This window comes from Saccoglossus kowalevskii, chromosome 6 (genome assembly GCF_978046115.1).
Source record: "Saccoglossus kowalevskii chromosome 6, keSacKowa6.1, whole genome shotgun sequence".
NCBI lineage: Eukaryota > Metazoa > Hemichordata > Enteropneusta > Harrimaniidae > Saccoglossus > Saccoglossus kowalevskii.
Window position 1 is genome coordinate 7,237,656 of NC_140646.1, and position 21,060 is coordinate 7,258,715.

General features: G+C 35.9%; 1 protein-coding gene across 1 annotated transcript in view; it reads right to left on the minus strand.

Moving 5' to 3' along the window:
* The window catches only part of LOC102802094 (sodium leak channel NALCN-like), a 129,184-nt gene that overhangs the window by 16,062 nt on the left and 92,062 nt on the right, over window positions 1-21,060 (minus strand). The window contains exons 23-35 of the mRNA XM_085499995.1: window positions 18,584-18,796; window positions 17,975-18,084; window positions 17,560-17,680; window positions 17,356-17,454; window positions 16,890-16,983; window positions 16,690-16,796; window positions 16,175-16,372; window positions 15,496-15,564; window positions 11,831-11,979; window positions 7,901-7,994; window positions 7,554-7,683; window positions 7,311-7,426; window positions 6,930-7,087 (exon numbers count right to left, since the gene is read on the minus strand). Coding sequence (XP_085356121.1) covers window positions 6,930-7,087; window positions 7,311-7,426; window positions 7,554-7,683; window positions 7,901-7,994; window positions 11,831-11,979; window positions 15,496-15,564; window positions 16,175-16,372; window positions 16,690-16,796; window positions 16,890-16,983; window positions 17,356-17,454; window positions 17,560-17,680; window positions 17,975-18,084; window positions 18,584-18,796 — 1,658 coding nt within the window. The remainder of the gene's footprint in view (window positions 1-6,929; window positions 7,088-7,310; window positions 7,427-7,553; window positions 7,684-7,900; window positions 7,995-11,830; window positions 11,980-15,495; window positions 15,565-16,174; window positions 16,373-16,689; window positions 16,797-16,889; window positions 16,984-17,355; window positions 17,455-17,559; window positions 17,681-17,974; window positions 18,085-18,583; window positions 18,797-21,060) is intronic.

Below are 21,060 nucleotides of genomic sequence, written 5' to 3' on the forward strand. Positions count from 1 at the left end.
CAAAGCAATTGGACTTGCGCTTTTTAACAAGAAGTTGAAAATATCACTTTTTACCAAAAATGACAAAAATATTCACCAAAATTAGAAAATTAAAGATATCATTACAAAATGAACAACTCTGAGAGAGGTCCACATGTAGTACCTATATATGTAATATCAAAGCAATTGGACTTGCGGTTTTTAACAAGAAGTTTAAAATATCACTTTTTACCAAAAATGACAAAAATATTCACCAAAATTAGAGAATTAAAGATATCATTACAAAATGAACAAATCTGAGAGAGGACCACATGTAGTATCTATATACGTAATATCAAAGCAATTGGACTTGCGGTTTTTAACAAGAAGTCGAAAATATAATTTTTTACCAAAAATGACAAAAATATTCACCAAAATTAGAGAATTGATGATATCATTACAAAATGAACAAATCTGAGAGAGGTCCACATGTAGTACCTATATATGTAATATCAAAGCAATTGGACTTGCGGTTTTTAACAAGAAGTTGAAAATATCACTTTACCAAAAATGACAAAAATATTCACCAAAATTAGAGAATTGAAGATATCATTACAAAATGAACAAATCTGAGAGAGGTCCACATGTAGTACCTATATATGTAATATCAAAGCAATTGGACTTGCGGTTTTTAACAAGAAGTCGAAAATTTAATTTTTTACCAAAAATAACAAAAATATTCACCAAAATTAGAAAATTGATGATATCATTACAAAATTAACAAGTCTGAGAGAGGTCCACATGTAGTACCTATATATGTAATATCAAAGCAATTGGACTTGCGGTTTTTAACAAGAAGTCGAAAATTTAATTTTTTACCAAAAATGACAAAAATATTCACCAAAATTAGAGAATTGAAGATATCATCATGAAATGAACAAATCTGAGAGAGGTCTACCCAAGGTACATATACACCAAGTATCAAAGCATTCAGGCTTGTAGTTTTCAAGAAGAAGTCGAAAAAGTAAAACATTGACACGGACGACGGACGACGGACGACGACGACGGACGACGACGACGCACGACGACGGACAATCACTCATATGATAAGCTCCGCTCGACAAAGTCGACAGCGGAGCTAAACATCATAAAAGCTGACAACGCCTAGTGTATACCTTAAAACATCAAGAAAGCTGACAACGCCTAGTGTATACCTTAAAACATCATAAAAGCTGACAACGCCAAGTGTATACCTTAAAACATCATGAAAGCTGACAACGCCTAGTGTATACCTTAAAACATCATAAAAGCTGACAACGCCTAGTGTATACCTTAAAACATCAAGAAAGTTGACAACGCCTCGTGTATATCTTAAAACATCATAAAAGCTGACAACGCCTAGTGTATACCTTAAAACATCATAAAAGCTGACAACGCCTAGTGTATACCTTAAAACATCATAAAAGCTGACAACGCCTAGTGTTAACCTTAAAACATCCTGAAAGCTGACAACGCCTAGTGTATACCTTAAAACATCATGAAAGCTGACAACGCCTAGTGTATACCTTCAAACATCATGAAAGCTGACAACGTCTAGTGTATACCTTAAAACATCATAAAAGCTGACAACGCCTAGTGTTTACCTTAAAACATCATAAAAGTTGACAACGCCTAGTGTATATCTTAAAACATCATAAAAGCTGACAACGCCTAGTGTATACCTTAAAACATCATGAAAGCTGACAACGCCTAGTGCATATCTTAAAACATCATGAAAGTTGACAATGCCTAGTGTATATCTTAAAACATCATAAAAGCTGACAACGCCTAGTGTATATCTTAAAACATCATAAAAGTTGACAACGCCTAGTGTATATCTTAAAACATCATAAAAGCTGACAACGCCTAGTGTATACCTTAAAACATCATGAAAGCTGACAACGCCTAGTGTATACCTTAAAACATCATAAAAGCTGACAACGCCTAGTGTATACCTTAAAACATCATGAAAGCTGACAACGCCTAGTGTATACCTTAAAACATCATAAAAGCTGACAACGCCTAGTGTTAACCTTAAAACATCATAAAAGCTGACAACGCCTAGTGTATACCTTAAAACATCATAAAAGCTGACAACGCCTAGTGTATACCTTAAAACATCATGAAAGCTGACAACGCCTAGTGTATACCTTAAAACATCATGAAAGCTGACGTCTAGTGTATACCTTAAAACATCATAAAAGCTGACAACGCCTAGTGTTTACCTTAAAACATCATAAAAGCTGACAACGCCTAGTGTATACCTTAAAACATCATAAAAGCTGACAACACCTAATGTATACCTTAAAACATCATAAAAGCTGACAGCGCCTAGTGTATACCTTAAAACATCATGAAAGCTGACAACGCCTAGTGCATATCTTAAAACATCATGAAAGCTGACAATGCCTAGTGTATATCTTAAAACATCATGAAAGCTGACAATGCCTAGTGTATACCTTAAAACATCATAAAAGCTGACAACGCCTAGTGTATACCTTAAAACATCATAAAAGCTGACAACGCCTAGTGTATACTTTAAAACATCATAAAAGCTGACAACGCCTAGTGTATACCTTAAAACATCATGAAAGCTGACAACGCCTAGTGTATACCTTAAAACATCATGAAAGCTGACGTCTAGTGTATACCTTAAAACATCATAAAAGCTGACAACGCCTAGTGTTTACCTTAAAACATCATAAAAGCTGACAACGCCTAGTGTATACCTTAAAACATCATAAAAGCTGAAAACACCTAATGTATACCTTAAAACATCATAAAAGCTGACAACGCCTAGTGTATACCTTAAAACATCATGAAAGCTGACAACGCCTAGTGTATACCTTAAAACATCATGAAAGCTGACAACGCCTAGTGCATATCTTAAAACATCATGAAAGCTGACAGCGCCTAGTGTATACCTTAAAACATCATGAAAGCTGACAACGCCTAGTGCATATCTTAAAACATCATGAAAGCTGACAATGCCTAGTGTATATCTTAAAACATCATGAAAGCTGACAATGCCTAGTGTATACCTTAAAACATCATAAAAGCTGACAACGCCTAGTGTATACCTTAAAACATCATAAAAGCTGACAACGCCTAGTGTATACTTTAAAACATCATAAAAGCTGACAACGCCTAGTGTATACCTTAAAACATCATGAAAGCTGACAACGCCTAGTGTATACCTTAAAACATCATGAAAGCTGACAACGCCTAGTGTTAACCTTAAAACATCATGAAAGCTGACAACGCCTAGTGTATATCTTAAAACATCATAAAAGCTGACAACGCCTAGTGTATACCTTAAAACATCATCAAAGCTGACAACGCCTAGTGTATACCTTAAAACATCATCAAAGCTGACAACGCCTAGTGTATACCTTAAAACATCATCAAAGCTGACAATGCCTAGTGTATATCTTAAAACATCATAAAAGCTGACAACGCCTAGTGTATACCTTAAAACATCATAAAAGCTGACAACGCCTAGTGTTAACCTTAAAACATCCTGAAAGCTGACCATGCCTAGTGTATACCTTCAAACATCATGAAAGCTGACAACGTCTAGTGTATACCTTAAAACATCATAAAAGCTGACAACGCCTAGTGTTTACCTTAAAACATCATAAAAGTTGACAACGCCTAGTGTATATCTTAAAACATCATAAAAGCTGACAACGCCTAGTGTATACCTTAAAACATCATGAAAGCTGACAACGCCTAGTGCATATCTTAAAACATCATGAAAGTTGACAATGCCTAGTGTATATCTTAAAACATCATAAAAGCTGACAACGCCTAGTGTATATCTTAAAACATCATAAAAGTTGACAACGCCTAGTGTATATCTTAAAACATCATAAAAGCTGACAACGCCTAGTGTATACCTTAAAACATCATGAAAGCTGACAACGCCTAGTGTATACCTTAAAACATCATAAAAGCTGACAATGCCTAGTGTATACCTTAAAACATCATGAAAGCTGACAACGCCTAGTGTATACCTTAAAACATCATAAAAGCTGACAACGCCTAGTGTTAACCTTAAAACATCATAAAAGCTGACAACGCCTAGTGTATACCTTAAAACATCATAAAAGCTGACAACGCCTAGTGTATACCTTAAAACATCATGAAAGCTGACAACGCCTAGTGTATACCTTAAAACATCATGAAAGCTGACGTCTAGTGTATACCTTAAAACATCATAAAAGCTGACAACGCCTAGTGTTTACCTTAAAACATCATAAAAGCTGACAACGCCTAGTGTATACCTTAAAACATCATAAAAGCTGACAACGCCTAGTGTATACCTTAAAACATCATGAAAGCTGACGTCTAGTGTATACCTTAAAACATCATAAAAGCTGACAACGCCTAGTGTTTACCTTAAAACATCATAAAAGCTGACAACGCCTAGTGTATACCTTAAAACATCATAAAAGCTGACAACACCTAATGTATACCTTAAAACATCATAAAAGCTGACAGCGCCTAGTGTATACCTTAAAACATCATGAAAGCTGACAACGCCTAGTGCATATCTTAAAACATCATGAAAGCTGACAATGCCTAGTGTATATCTTAAAACATCATGAAAGCTGACAATGCCTAGTGTATACCTTAAAACATCATAAAAGCTGACAACGCCTAGTGTATACCTTAAAACATCATAAAAGCTGACAACGCCTAGTGTATACCTTAAAACATCATGAAAGCTGACAACGCCTAGTGTATACCTTAAAACATCATGAAAGCTGACAACGCCTAGTGTTAACCTTAAAACATCATGAAAGCTGACAACGCCTAGTGTATATCTTAAAACATCATAAAAGCTGACAACGCCTAGTGTATACCTTAAAACATCATCAAAGCTGACAACGCCTAGTGTATACCTTAAAACATCATCAAAGCTGACAACGCCTAGTGTATACCTTAAAACATCATCAAAGCTGACAATGCCTAGTGTATATCTTAAAACATCATAAAAGCTGACAACGCCTAGTGTATACCTTAAAACATCATAAAAGCTGACAACGCCTAGTGTTAACCTTAAAACATCCTGAAAGCTGACCATGCCTAGTGTATACCTTCAAACATCATGAAAGCTGACAACGTCTAGTGTATACCTTAAAACATCATAAAAGCTGACAACGCCTAGTGTTTACCTTAAAACATCATAAAAGTTGACAACGCCTAGTGTATATCTTAAAACATCATAAAAGCTGACAACGCCTAGTGTATACCTTAAAACATCATGAAAGCTGACAACGCCTAGTGCATATCTTAAAACATCATGAAAGTTGACAATGCCTAGTGTATATCTTAAAACATCATAAAAGCTGACAACGCCTAGTGTATATCTTAAAACATCATAAAAGTTGACAACGCCTAGTGTATATCTTAAAACATCATAAAAGCTGACAACGCCTAGTGTATACCTTAAAACATCATGAAAGCTGACAACGCCTAGTGTATACCTTAAAACATCATAAAAGCTGACAACGCCTAGTGTATACCTTAAAACATCATGAAAGCTGACAACGCCTAGTGTATACCTTAAAACATCATAAAAGCTGACAACGCCTAGTGTTAACCTTAAAACATCATAAAAGCTGACAACGCCTAGTGTATACCTTAAAACATCATAAAAGCTGACAACGCCTAGTGTATACCTTAAAACATCATGAAAGCTGACAACGCCTAGTGTATACCTTAAAACATCATGAAAGCTGACGTCTAGTGTATACCTTAAAACATCATAAAAGCTGACAACGCCTAGTGTTTACCTTAAAACATCATAAAAGCTGACAACGCCTAGTGTATACCTTAAAACATCATAAAAGCTGACAACACCTAATGTATACCTTAAAACATCATAAAAGCTGACAGCGCCTAGTGTATACCTTAAAACATCATGAAAGCTGACAACGCCTAGTGCATATCTTAAAACATCATGAAAGCTGACAATGCCTAGTGTATATCTTAAAACATCATGAAAGCTGACAATGCCTAGTGTATACCTTAAAACATCATAAAAGCTGACAACGTCTAGTGTATACCTTAAAACATCATGAAAGCTGACAACGCCTAGTGTATACTTTAAAACATCATAAAAGCTGACAACGCCTCGTGTATACCTTAAAACATCATGAAAGCTGACAACGCCTAGTGTATACCTTAAAACATCATGAAAGCTGACAACGCCTAGTGTTAACCTTAAAACATCATGAAAGCTGACAACGCCTAGTGTATATCTTAAAACATCATAAAAGCTGACAACGCCTAGTGTATACCTTAAAACATCATCAAAGCTGACAATGCCTAGTGTTTACCTTAAAACATCATAAAAGCTGACAACGCCTAGTGTATACCTTAAAACATCATAAAAGCTGACAACACCTAATGTATACCTTAAAACATCATAAAAGCTGACAGCGCCTAGTGTATACCTTAAAACATCATGAAAGCTGACAACGCCTAGTGCATATCTTAAAACATCATGAAAGCTGACAATGCCTAGTGTATATCTTAAAACATCATGAAAGCTGACAATGCCTAGTGTATACCTTAAAACATCATAAAAGCTGACAACGCCTAGTGTATACCTTAAAACATCATGAAAGCTGACAACGCCTAGTGTATACCTTAAAACATCATAAAAGCTGACAACGCCTAGTGTATACCTTAAAACATCATGAAAGCTGACAATGCCTAGTGTATACCTTAAAACATCATAAAAGCTGACAACGCCTAGTGTTAACCTTAAAACATCATAAAAGCTGACAACGCCTAGTGTATACCTTAAAACATCATAAAAGCTGACAACGCCTAGTGTATACCTTAAAACATCATCAAAGCTGACAACGCCTAGTGTATACCTTAAAACATCATCAAAGTTGACAACGCCTAGTGTATACCTTAAAACATCATGAAAGCTGACATCGCCTCCATTCTTCATCTTTTCTAGCTCACACACCATGTGTTTAAACAATAGATGATCCTTTTCTATGTCTACTTCTAATCGTCCTTTTAATAGTCTTAATACAAACTTAGCTCTTCTGACAGGCATCATACCCTGTAATAAAGAAATCATACACTCAGAAATAAATAAATACAATAAATCCCAGAGTGATCTAAATGTTAGTATAACATGTCTTTGTTCAGATTTTCATAACAGCTCTATTTTATTTCGATTTACTGTACAATACACTAAATAAATCATATAATATTTTAATATTATATTATATCTGCTTTTTTATTGCACTCATATTGTAGCAAACTGAAATGTGCAAACATACCCTTCTACTGACATCAACCATGTTCCAAGTGATCTGAAAGTTTTTGAGATCAGCGTAACTTAGCAACGCATCTTCATCATTTGAGTAAAACAATGAAAAGTTTTCCATGATAATACCTGCAGAAAAGAAATGTGTTATCACTAATGTATTCTATTTACAATGCATAAAAACAGGATAGACACAATAACATCTATTCAATCTATACAATGTACAACATTATATTGACATTTAAAAGATACTCACCTACTAATAAATTTAGTACAATATACGCAATAATGATGTAAAATGAACAGAAATATAATAATGCTGCTCCAAAATTACCACAATCACTCTCCCAATAATTTGGACCCATTGTACAATATGGTGGCTGAATCTGAAACCAAAAAAAAACAATGTATGGTAATGTATGGTGTGTAAATGACAAAGAAATATGTGGTTACTACAGCCAATGGCAGGATCTACTCTTGATAAATGTTTTATAAATATCCATGAAACAAATTCATGCATTCATGGAACCCAGATAAAATACAGAAGCCTATACTTATTGCATTGTATCATACATAACCATATAATACTGGGAAGACACTCACCATACAGTCATGCATTATTTTATTCCAGTCTTCACCTGTAATGCATCTCATCAGTACAGCGATTGCCAATGGTGCTGTCTTGAAATTAGCATGCCTACAAAATTAGTCTCAGAGTTAAATTATCACAATGTTTGTCTGTTTTTAATGTTTTTGTGCCAGGTGACATTTAATGTCTCTGTTCTCTCTATCGACATGCTTGCTACAGAAGCCATATTCATGTTTATGACAACATATCAGCACTGTGCAACCATCTCTCTATCAAATTGCAATTTAATTTATTTTTAATGCGTTATAACCAGGTGTCAAACACAAGTTCCTGTATACCTTAACCAAGATGCCCCCGAAAGCGGTCCTACTACTTAACGCACGGACACGTGAGGGAGTGTCCGGGCACGCGCGGAAGCGAACAGGGGGGAATACCTAACGCGCGGCGCAGCGGCAGCAATCCTTGTACTGTATAATATTCGTTTATGCTCAAAATTTGAAACAGAGTGGCAAATTCGAGCAGCTATCAACACTTTTTATGATCGACGCCCGGGCATTCCAGCGAGTCGAGTCCGCAATAGGACAATACCATTCGATTCATGGAGGTGACAGACCTGCGAATGTGCCAACATTGTCGAAGGACAATGACAGGACAAGTTTGTGGAAGTGTGGCGAGACTCCCGTAGTATTGTTTAGTAAGATTCATTTAAAAAGGACCATGTAAGACGTCTGTTACGCAGAAATTATTCACCTCATGTCGTTTTCTCATTGTTATGTGTCCCCGTAAACACACCGTTGTATGCAGGTGACAATGCTACGTACACGTGCAATGAAATCGGTACCCTAAGAATATCGCAACGTCTTTGTGTTTCCTGTTGCAGTGCAAGTTTGTATACGGTAAATATCATGAACGGCACAGAGTTCGGTAAATCTTGTGTCCATACACAGTACAGAGGGGATATTTTTGTAGGCTGTGGTCCAATGTTTTTATACTTTGTAATTCAAACGAATAAAAACGTATATTCGTAGCCATGGACAAGATTTTAAAATGTAATCAACCGTTTTATTCATCCATGATTTGTACAAAGATGCCTTTTTTTATTTCCTGCATCCTGTGTACCAGTCACCCACCCCCTGTCCCCACTCTTACAGCATGCGGTAAATTTCTTATTGTACACGCAGTTTACGGTAAACCTGGTTTATACCTCTTGTCGAAAACACAGAGTTTGGTCAATCTCGTGCACAATATCGCGTACGGTATATTACGTTTCATCCACATATTTCAAGTGTTGACGCCGCGACACATATTCAGCTGTGATTGACACTCTATTGTACAACTACAACAAAGGGGGGAACATACACTGTCACTATTTGTTAGTAACCATGGTTCAACCCAAGCAAGGCACGTTTCTTTTAAATAAACATGACATACCAAATATGATTAACTTGTGTAAATTCAGAAAAAAATGTTGTCATTTGTTCTGGCTTGGAGCCTGATGGTAAGGGAAAACATTTACATAACCAGGGCGAGTTGCGTCTAGAGACAAAGCATTTGTTGTTTCTGTTTGGAGCTGTAACAGGTAACAAAAGGTCTTGAATAAATTAATGGCGTGATAAACTCCACCTTGTATTTCTATTTTATGGAACCTCTTGTAGTTTGTTTGTGCAGTGTATAGTTACAGTAGATTATTTACAAGCTGATCACGGACCAATTTGTAACGACCGGGCTCGTAACACGGACCACATGATCCCCGAGCAGGGTGTGAGTCCGGTATGTGAGCTACTATAAAATCGCGATGCGAAGGCTATGACCTCTATTCGCACACATGCTTCCGGTGTGCTAGTGTAACCTGCCGTTAACAATGAAACTGAATGACGTTCCCACTTATATTAAATATAGGTAGTAATAAAGATGACGCCTTGGAAGCGACACATCGAAAGGTCAAGTTCAGTTCATCGCCCGCTGTACGAATTCACGTTTGCGAATGAATGACCACTTGACGCGATGGAGAGATCCCAAACCCAGTTGGCGAGCTACATACCAGTAGTTTTCTGTATACACACCCCGTGATCGATCTTTTCCAAACCCGTGTGCTATCGGAGTTTTATTTAAAATCAGTGTATGACGTTGCTTTTAGTTTGAACAATTTAACTTGCCGACATGATAACGCCTTCGATTGAACTTGCCGACATGTTAATGTTTTTTTTTCAAAACTAATTAGTGTTATGCCATTGTATTCAGTGTGGACCATTGAACATACCGACATGATAATGCCATTCTTTGGAACTAATGGGAGGCATGCGCAATTGTACTTCCCCGTTAATATTTTAACTTGGAGTTCTGATACTGCATTATAGCGACAACGAAAAACACATTTATCATAGCATTGTCAATTTCGTTAGCCAGGATTTATTTTGTTTATAATCAAAATGTGCAAGTCACGCAGACTTTACCATCGACGTAGAATATAATTTTATTGCTGTCGTATCCTGTGTCTGTCTATTTACTATACATGTTTTAATTTTCGTTTTAGTTGACTTGTACTTTGAATAAAAATATTTTCCACAAGGGCGGGTGTCTGTCTATTTACTATACATGTTTTAATTTTCGTTTCAGTTGACTTGTTCTTCAGTAGCATATACAAGACTAATTTTGAATGAAACTATTTTATGTTATGCGTGTTTTAATTTTCGTTTTAGTTTACTTGTACTTATTTTTAATAAAAATATTTTTCTAAAAGGGCGGTTTGTTTACTATACATGTTTTACAGTGGGCGCAAACAAGATTCAAGTCTTACTGAACATTGCAATATAGTGAGACTTTCTTAGCGGCACTGTTTTGAAAACGATTTGCTACATTTTGCAACAATCTCACTTTTCTAGGCAACACTCGATTATTGACAAATTATGTTTTGTCTCGATACGTATTATGGCTGAGTGGTTGTCTGTTTTCACATTGTAACATTATTTTTACTACACAACCTCGAAGCTCTTGGATGCTAGCCCTGCATACAGTGCTGTGTGTACGGGGGCGCGTTTGGTTGATAGACGACCCGTATGCAGGACTACCTAGAACCATGATACGATACAATATAGCACAACAATGAGAAATGATGCTTTTTTTACATGAGGTAAATAATTTCTGCGTAACTACGGGAGTCTCGCCACACTTGCACAAACTTGTCCTGTCCTTGTCCTTCGACAATGTCGGCGTATTCGTAGGACTTTCACCCCCATGGATCGAATGGTATTGTCCTATTGTTAAACGCTAACCAAAATTAGTAAACAACATGGCGGACTTGACTCTCCGGAATGCCCGGGCGTCGATCATAAAAAGTGTGGATAGCTGCTCGAATTCGCCACTCTGGTTCAAATTTTGAGCATAAACGAATATTATACAGTACAAGGATTGCTGCCGCTGCTCCTCGCGTTAGGTATTCCCCCCTGTTCGCTTCCGCACATGCCCGGACACTACCTCTCGTGTCCACGCTTTAAGTAGTAGGACCCCCCGAAAGTCACACTTGTTTGAGAATATAATTGGCCTTCCCATTGAGTCTGTGGCACACTCACCCAGGGGTCGGGGTTGACGCTTTTTGGTGTTCGGCCTAATGTTGGATTATATTTGAACTTGGGTGTACCGATCATAAGTCTGATGCAACAACCACTATGCTACCAGTGTTTGCTTTGGTTGTTTTCTTAACACACTGCCTACTCAAAACCCCCAGAGATGGGCAAAATGGATGGGAAAACCAGCATCAGCTGGCAGTGTGGCATATGTGACATGTACTGTAATGAACTATTAAATGCAATGAGCAAACTGTCAATCCCTGGCACTGCTGACTGACATAGTGTTGTGTTTAATATTGCAAGACTGGTAAAGAAAAATGGAAAACATTCATACAACGTACAATACTCCAAACAAATAATTTTAATAAACAAACTAACCTTTCTAAATTCTCCCCATATTTCACTGTTCCAAATAAGACCACTCCAGCAAATGCATAACATGTCATCATTAGAAACAGTCCAGCTATAACGAAGAAACTTTTAAACACAGATACAACTATAGTCAACATCAGCATCTTTAAAGTCGGCTGAAAAATGAAAAGAAAATTATATCAGCATATTATTAAAGTTTGTCATTTGAAATACTTACATCCAAAACCGGACTGATAAAAAATGAACATCCTCAGGTATTATAATGCTGCCTTTAATGTTTATTCAATTTTCTGTGCAAACGTTCAGATAAGATTCGCTATGCACACGCTTTAAGGTAGAATGCTAAGTGTGCATATATGCATGTGCATATTGCAGTAGCGATATTTTGGGTTTAAATCTGTCTATGTTTATTCACTTTAGTATTAGTCAATAGTATGTGAACTTTTTTGGTTCACTGTCAATCTGATTTTTGAAAAAAACAGTAAAATAATACGCATAAAATACAATTTTAGCAGTGGTTTCCATAGACCGCAATGAAAAGACATTTTATCATTAAAAACCCACTAAAATTATAACTGTGAATTTGTTAATACTTTTTGTAAGACACTATTATATCTTTTTTTCATACATGTCAACGAGCAAAATTTAGAGATAGTGAGATAAATAATTGCCATAGGAAACAATGATAAAATAACCTAAAACACTGTTACAGTATATCACTGATTAATTTTATCTGAAAAGTGAAGTCAAGTGACCTCATATTTTTATTTTATTTTTTTAATACTTTTAACATGATGTATCAAATATGTAAAAAGCAGCCTCTCGGCTGAGATGGCTCCGCTGTTAGCAATGCACATTTCAATTAAAGAACAGAAGATATCATTAGAAAATGAACAATATTCAAAATTCAAAAATATCATTTTTCACCATAAATGATTGTGGTTTTTAACAAGAAGAAAATATCACTTTTTACCAAAAATGACAAAAATATTCACCAAAATTAGAGAATTAAAGAACATAGTTGAACTCTGGTGACCTTGCCCTTTATTATATAATATAATTCCCTTTATCATAGTTTGTTTCAATATAAATATGCATTGTCATAATTAATTTTGAATACAAACAAGTTTTGGGGTTGAACCAACAGTGGGGAATCAGTCTACCGAATGTCCTTAAAAGATGTAAATATCTTACAAAAACATTGGTGCCTTATTTGTTTAATTATTTTAAGGGACATAATTTCCAGCTTTCTTCAAAGTAATTCAGATATTTTAGTATAAAAACAAATGTCTCATTGAAAAAAAAAAGTGCTGCATTTAGATGTGAATAGATTCATAAAACATGCAAGATAACAGAAAATTTTAGCTGGCTTTAGTCCAAGTATTTTGTACAGGTGTCTGTCAAAAATTAATGATTCACTGAGACAAATATGAACTGCCTCATTGTGTGACTACTGTATTATATGAAAAGTAAAAAAAAAACACCCTTTATGAATAGCTATCATGTTGCAAGCTCTGCTTTGTATGCAAATCAACTTAAATAGTTGGTGTCCAGTGGAGGGAGAAGTCAACAGTACTGTTGCCTCCTGAGAATCTGCATCTTCAAACACAGCAATCTTTGAAGTGCGTTTTTAAACTAGTATTATAAAGACTCTATCATTCTGTTCTAGTAGCTGAAACATATTCCTGTGAGTTTTCATTTGTCGAATGAACTGTTTGTCAAATACAGAATACATATATTTTAGAATAATTTTCTTTTTAAAATGTGGATGAAATGTTTTGCTTTTAATGTATTTTTTATGCATTGTTTTTGATTTGATAACTTTGAACTAAACAGATTTTCTATTAGCTTCAGATCTTGATCAAAGTTAGGCACCCAGTTCATAGGAGTGCTTATATTGATTTTCTGACATCTTGTTTTCTGAAAAGATTTTATTGGTAGGTTTGCAAATGTGTATCAGACTGTGCAATCTCTCCATGAGTTGGTTTTGAAACCCAGTATGTGATTCTGAGATACATTACCAAGGATATTATTACAAGATAAATCATTTGCTTCATTGAACACATACAACAATGCATATTTCCACTGAGATCAGTGACCTTTGATGTGTATCACCAGTGATCAGTCAAGTAGAAACAGTCAAAATATTTTATCAGATTTTCTCAATTTTTGCATGATATTTTCATACAGGACATCTGTTGTTCAAACTCAGGGAAGACTTTATACTGATGAATAAGGTGACCAAGTTTGATAAAGTTTGGAATAGAATTAGTAAAGTTATTATGCACACAATAACAATTATTAACGACGATGACGACAACAACAACAACAACGACGACAACGCCGGACAAAATTTTTCGCTTAATATACCTTTCCCTTCCATCTTTGATGGTACGGGCAAGGTAATCATTACAAAATGAACAAATCTGAGAGAGATCCACATGTTGTACCTATATATGTAATATCAAAGCAATTGGACTTGCGGTTTTTAACAAGAAGTCGAAAATATCACTTTTTACCAAAAATGACAAAAAATATTCACCAAAATTAGAGAATTGAAGATATCATCACAAAATGAACAAATCTGAGAGAGATCCACATGTTGTACCTATATATGTAATATCAAAGCAATTGGACTTGCGGTTTTTAACAAGAAGTCGAAAATATCACTTTTTACCAAAAATGACAAAAATATTCACCAAAATTAGAGAATTGAAGATATCATCACAAAATGAACAAATCTGAGAGAGGTCCACATGTAGTACCTATATATGTTATATCAAATCAATTGGACTTGTGGTTTTTAACAAGAAGTCAAAAATATCATTTTTTACCAAAAATTACAAAAATGACTTGAAGATATCATCATGAAATGAACAAATCTGAGAGAGGTCTACCCAAGGTACATATACAACAAGTATCAAAACATTCAGGCTTGTAGTTTTCAAGAAAAAGTCGAAAAAGTAAAACATTGACACGAACGACGGGCGACGGACGACGAACAATCACTCATATGATAAGCTCCGCTCGACAAAGTCGACAGCGGAGCTAAAAATAGAGAAAATGACAATATTTCTACTTTTGTATAGCATTCTACGTTAATTATATATCTACAGTCCCTAGAGCATTATGCAGTGTGGGTTAACAGCAGCAGCAGAGGACATTCATTTACTAGTCTTTCAGTATTGATTTGACTGTAGCTTCTTATCTACAAATTTATATTTTGTCCTTCTTCATCACCGTGTATAAAGAAACAAGAAGTCGAAAATATCACTTTTTACCAAAAATGCCAAAAATTTGAGAATTGAAGATATCATCATGAAATGAACAAATCTAAGAGAGATCTACCCAAGGTACATATACACCAAGTATCAAAGCATTCAGGCTTGTAGTTTTCAAGAAGTCGGAAAAGTAAAACATTGACACGGACAACGACAATCAATCACTCATATGATAAGCTACGCTCGACAAAGTCGACAGCGGAGCTAAAAATAGGTTTCTCAAAAGTGCCCTAGAATCAAAGTCCATATAATTTGCATAAAACTGGAGCTAAAACATCTCTGCATACAACTACTTGATGATCTGATGGAACCCTTTGCTTGTGAAATCAACTGTCACATACATACATGTAGTATCTTAGCAAGTCAGGAACCTGCTACATTTCAACTTACATGTTTGCCAGTGATTGTGAAGAATCTTAAAATAATGATAGCAACTCCAAAGGCATAGCTGAACTGATTCTAAAAATACATAAAAACAATAATTAGTAAGACAGTTATAGAGTCTCAGTAACACCATATAATTGTATTTCATTCAACACATTTTTTTTTGGAAAGGTTCATAATATTAAACATATCGAAACTAGTACAACCTTAGCCTTTGATAAATAACAAATGAATGGATACAAACAATGTACAATTTTTTCTTTGCATGGTAAAATTGAGTATAAAAGTTCTGAAACAATGCAATAATATATCTAAGAATTTTGTGTGAAAAATACTGCACAAATTTAGGTGTGAGCAATTCTGACCAAAAAAAGACATAGACTAGCCAGATTTAGCAGGAAATGTAAACTGTACTTGTCACTTTTTTTATTTCTACTCATAACATCATACAAAACTTATCTAATTGACAGATATTGGAGAACATCTGGTTCTCATTATCATCAATATAAATGTCTTCGTTCTGTTCAATTAATTCTCTAACAAATGTTTTATTTCAGAATGTTATGAAATTGAAAACAAGTAGTGTATTGTTTTTTTCTTTTGAACTATTATATATTCTGTATATCATTATTATTTCTATATGGCTGTAATAACATTTATTTTATGGAATAAAAAGAAGACTTACTGCAAGGGTGAACTGCAAAACTATCCAAATAACTCCCAAGACAGTGACTAACAACTCATAACGATTTCGACGGCTCTGCCAATAGCCCGTTATTGTCATACAGATTATCTTTAAAATGACCTCAATAACAAATATAAATGTGAATGCCACTGATGTTGAAGCCAAGACAAATGTTCTGTGACCATTATCACTGTCCCACTGTAAGTTGAAAGTAAAAAAGTTAATACAACAACAAGGATAGATAGTTTATAGATGTATCTTTCCTTTCATTTATGATACAGTCAAGATAATAAAATAAATGAATTTGTCTTGATCTCTATTGAATATATGTGAACCAGATATGTAGTGTCTAATTTTTGAAACTATGGATTCCTTTATGTGTTAATTCCATCAACAATTTAGATATTTTATCAGCATTTTTTTGCTTGACACATACTCCAAATCAAATTATAAAAAAAAAAAATCCATGGAAGACTGTCACCATTGTAAATAAATAACCATTCATACACCTATACCTGAACAGAAAGCAGGAAGAAATTAACAATAACAAGCAGGGCAATACACTTCTTAAAATACTTATGTTGGGTGAAATCATAGACCTTGGCTCGCATTGGATAGGCATCTGAAAATACAGAAACAGAAGTGAGATAAATGATTATACATGTCTGCATTGCAATACAAAAACTTGTCATGGTACTTTCAATGGATAAACTACCTGGTCTTGGTGGAATATGTAATGGCTGAGCAAGCTGTAGTCTGCCTTTCAAGTCTTGCCATCGTCTTTGATCAACTGTTAATAATGCTGTACCCTGTGCATACATAAAGACAACACTGTCATTGTAATTCACTGAATTTCCAATACGAATGCATACCACTTAAACACATTGCATGATGGGAAATAAAAAAAACTTGGAACTATTGTGTGCTGAGGGTGGCATTATATAGTAAAAATTGTGAATTTTAGAAATGTGCATATATATTTTTATATGAACACATTCTGTCAAATACCATCGTCACCCTCTAAGCTTTATAAGTGGCATCACAAGGTTTCTCATTTGCTCAACTTTAGGAGTCTTTATATTGCATATATGGAATACTGCCATCAGTGTCCTTTGATGTTACCAATTTCAAGCTGATGAAGTGAATACAAAATAAATTCATACAATGTAGTTTCTTCTTACCTTGTTTTCAAAGAAGTTTGAAATGACCACGCCAACAAAGAGTGTTAACCCAATCATACAACCAATAAACACAAACGTGTGAATGTAGATGGTTTCCCACTGTAACACAATGAAAATAACCAATCACAAAACATATTTCATACACACGTGAGCATTAATAATAATAATAATAATAATAACCTATTCTGATTTGCTCCATCTTACCAGGTTAGTTTGTCGGATGATGATATCCCGGACCTCTAACCAACCTTCCAAAGATAAAACTTCAAACAATCCTATCATAGCACTCCCTAGATCATCAAAGTTCCAATTCCTTGGATTTGACCTGATATATTAAATAAATAACATGAAAAGCAAACTAACAAATACAACAGCATATTTCTTTAAATCCGAACACTATACACAACATACATGTCTTGGATTTACACACACGTCTTACATTTGTCTGGTTTTACAGTAACATAATGAGCTATATAAGCTTTAATATTTCAGTTCAGGGTTTGTTCTTTTTGAATAATGAAGAATTAAAAATAATATGGATGACCACTCCAGAGAATAAATGGTAAAGTGATAGAGTTGAGAACCAAATATTGCAACATAATAGAAAGTGTTTGCTCACCAAACTCTTGGCACCACCATTGATGGATATGTCTCATTTTTGTCCCATAAAATTCTACTTGGAAATTTTCTATAACTGACAACCTGAAAAAAATTACCAACACACTCCTCCTGCAACAAATAAGATGGCATTCATTTATTATTATTATTATTATTATTATTATTATTATTATTATTATTATTCATACCAAGATTACTAATACTGGTGTGATGGTGTAAGTTTGACACTCTCTTATTTTTCAATTCCCAAAATACTTATATACATATATTTGTACAATTTATTTAGATCTGAGCATAAAATCCTATTTATGTAAGAATTTTTGCTTGATGGAACCTAAAAACTGCAACCAGTTGTGCACAGGTGGCTTCTGGGTACCAACTAAATAAATATTCAGTTTTATCACCAGATAGCAAAAAGTAATGTGTAAATCAGTTTTATCACCAGATAGCATATAGTAATGTGTAAATCAGTTTTTAATTGAATCATTACATTCTGTGTTGACTGGTGTACATATACTGAGAAAAACACTGTCTTACTGGTTATCTTCTACAATTTATTTTTTTTTAATTTATTTTCGACCTAATATTAAGAAGCAGGGAGAATACTCACTTTAGTTGAGATGTTTCTGTCATTACAACGTGCTAATTTATCACCCAATATCTGTACTCCGTAACTAGCAAAAATAAACATAAATGCTAACAATAAAACAGATACAAGGGTGATTTCCCGGAACCCACGGCATAGTTCATGTACCACTCTTCTCATGTGAGGTACCAATATAAAAATACGAAGTGGACGTAAACATCTCAAAACCATTAGAATCTAAAACAAAGCAACATTAAGTGTTTCTCAGGTCAGTAAGATTAAACTCAAACATTATGAATTGTGTCAATCAACATCAATAATCTTTGGAGTGAAATAGAAGCAAAGTAAGGCACGACTGACATTCGCCAAGTTCACAATAAAAATAAGTCACCATGGGTCACAGCATGCACATGAGTCAAGTAGTGGGTACACATGTCCACCAATGCATCATGGGTGCAATAATCTCACATGTCCAGCAATGCAGCATGGGTACCTTTTAGCAATGCAGCGTGGGTACCTTTTAGCAATGCAGCATGGGCACACAAATCCAGTAATCTGGGTACATGTCCAGCAATGCAGCATGGGTACCTTTTAGCAATGCAGCATGGGTACCTTTTAGCAATGCAGCATGGGTACCTTTTAGCAATGCAGCATGGGTACCTTTTAGCAATGCAGCATGGGTAGCTTTCAGTAATGCAGCATGGACACACAAATCCAGTAATCTGGGTACATGTCCAGCAATGCAGCATGGGTACCTTTTAGCAATGCAGCATGGGTACCTTTTAGCAATGCAGCATGGGTACCTTTTAGCAATGCAGCATGGGTAGTTTTCAGTAATGCAGCATGGGCACACAAATCCAGTAATCTGGGTACATGTCCAGCAATGCAGCATGGGTACCTTTTAGCAATGCAGCATGGGTAGCTTTCAGTAATGCAGCATGGGCACACAAATCCAGTAATCTGGGTACATGTCCAACAATGCAACATGGGTACCTTTTCGCAATGCAGCGTGGGTACCTTTTAGCAATGCAGCGTGGGTACCTTTCAGCAATGCAGCTTGGGTACCTTTTAGCAATGCAGCATGGATACCTTTTAGCAATGCAGCATGGGTACCTTTTAGCAATGCAGCTTGGGTACCTTTTAGCAATGCAGCATGGGTACCTTTCAGTAATGCAGCATGGGCACACAAATCCAGTAATCTGGGTACATGTCCAGCAATGCAGCATGGGTACCTTTTAGCAATGCAGCGTGGGTACCTTTTAGCAATGCAGCGTGGGTACCTTTCAGCAATGCAGCTTGGGTACCTTTTAGCAATGCAGCATGGGCACACAAATCCAGTAATCTGGGTACATGTCCAGCAATGCAGCATGGGTACCTTTTAGCAATGCAGCGTGGGTACCTTTTAGCAATGCAGCGTGGGTACCTTTCAGCAATGCAGCGTTGGTACCTTTTAGCAATGCAGCTTGGGTACCTTTTAGCAATGCAGCATGGGTATCTTTTAGCAATGCAGCATGGGTAGCTTTCAGTAATGTAGCATGGGCACAAAAATCCAGTAATCTGGGTACATGTCCAGCAATGCAGCATGGGTACCTTTTAGCAATGCAGCGTGGGTACCTTTTAGCAATGCAGCGTGGGTACCTTTCAGCAATGCAGCGTGGGTACCTTTTAGCAATGCAGCTTGGGTACCTTTTAGTAATGCAGCATGGGTACCTTTTAGCAATGCAGCATGGGTAGCTTTCAGTAATGCAGCATGGGCACACAGATCCAGTAATCTGGGTACATGTCCAGCAATGCAGCATGGGTACCTTTTAGCAATGCAGCATGGGTAGCTTTCAGTAATGCAGCATGGGTACCTTTTAGCAATGCAGCGTGGGTACCTTTTTAGCAATGCAGCATGGGGAGCTTTCAGTAATGTAGCATGGGCACAAAAATCCAGTAATCTGGGTACATGTCCAGTAATGCAGCATGGGTACCTTTTAGCAATGCAGCATGGGTAGCTTTCAGTAATGCAGCATGGGTACCTTTTAGCAATGCAGCGTGGGTACCTTTTTAGCAATGCAGCATGGGTACCTTTTAGCAATGCAGCATGGGCACAAAAATCCAGTAATCTGGGTACATGTCCAGCAATGCAGCATGAGTACCTTTTAGCAATGCAGTGTGGGTACCTTTCAGCAATGCAGCTTGGGTACCTTTCAGCAATGCAGCATGGGTAGCTTTTAGCAATGCAGCATGGGTAGCTTTCAGTAATGCAGCATGGGCACACAAATCCAGTAATCTGGGTACATGTCCAGCAATGCAGCATGGGTACATTTTAGCAATGCAGCATGGGTAGCTTTCAGTAATGCAGCATGGGTACCTTTTAGCAATGCAGCATGGGAACACAAATCCAGTAATCTGGGTACATGTCCAGCAATGCAGCATGGGTACCTTTTAGCAATGCAGCATGGGTACCTTTTAGCAATGCAGCATGGGTACCTTTTAGCAATGCAGCATGGGTAGCT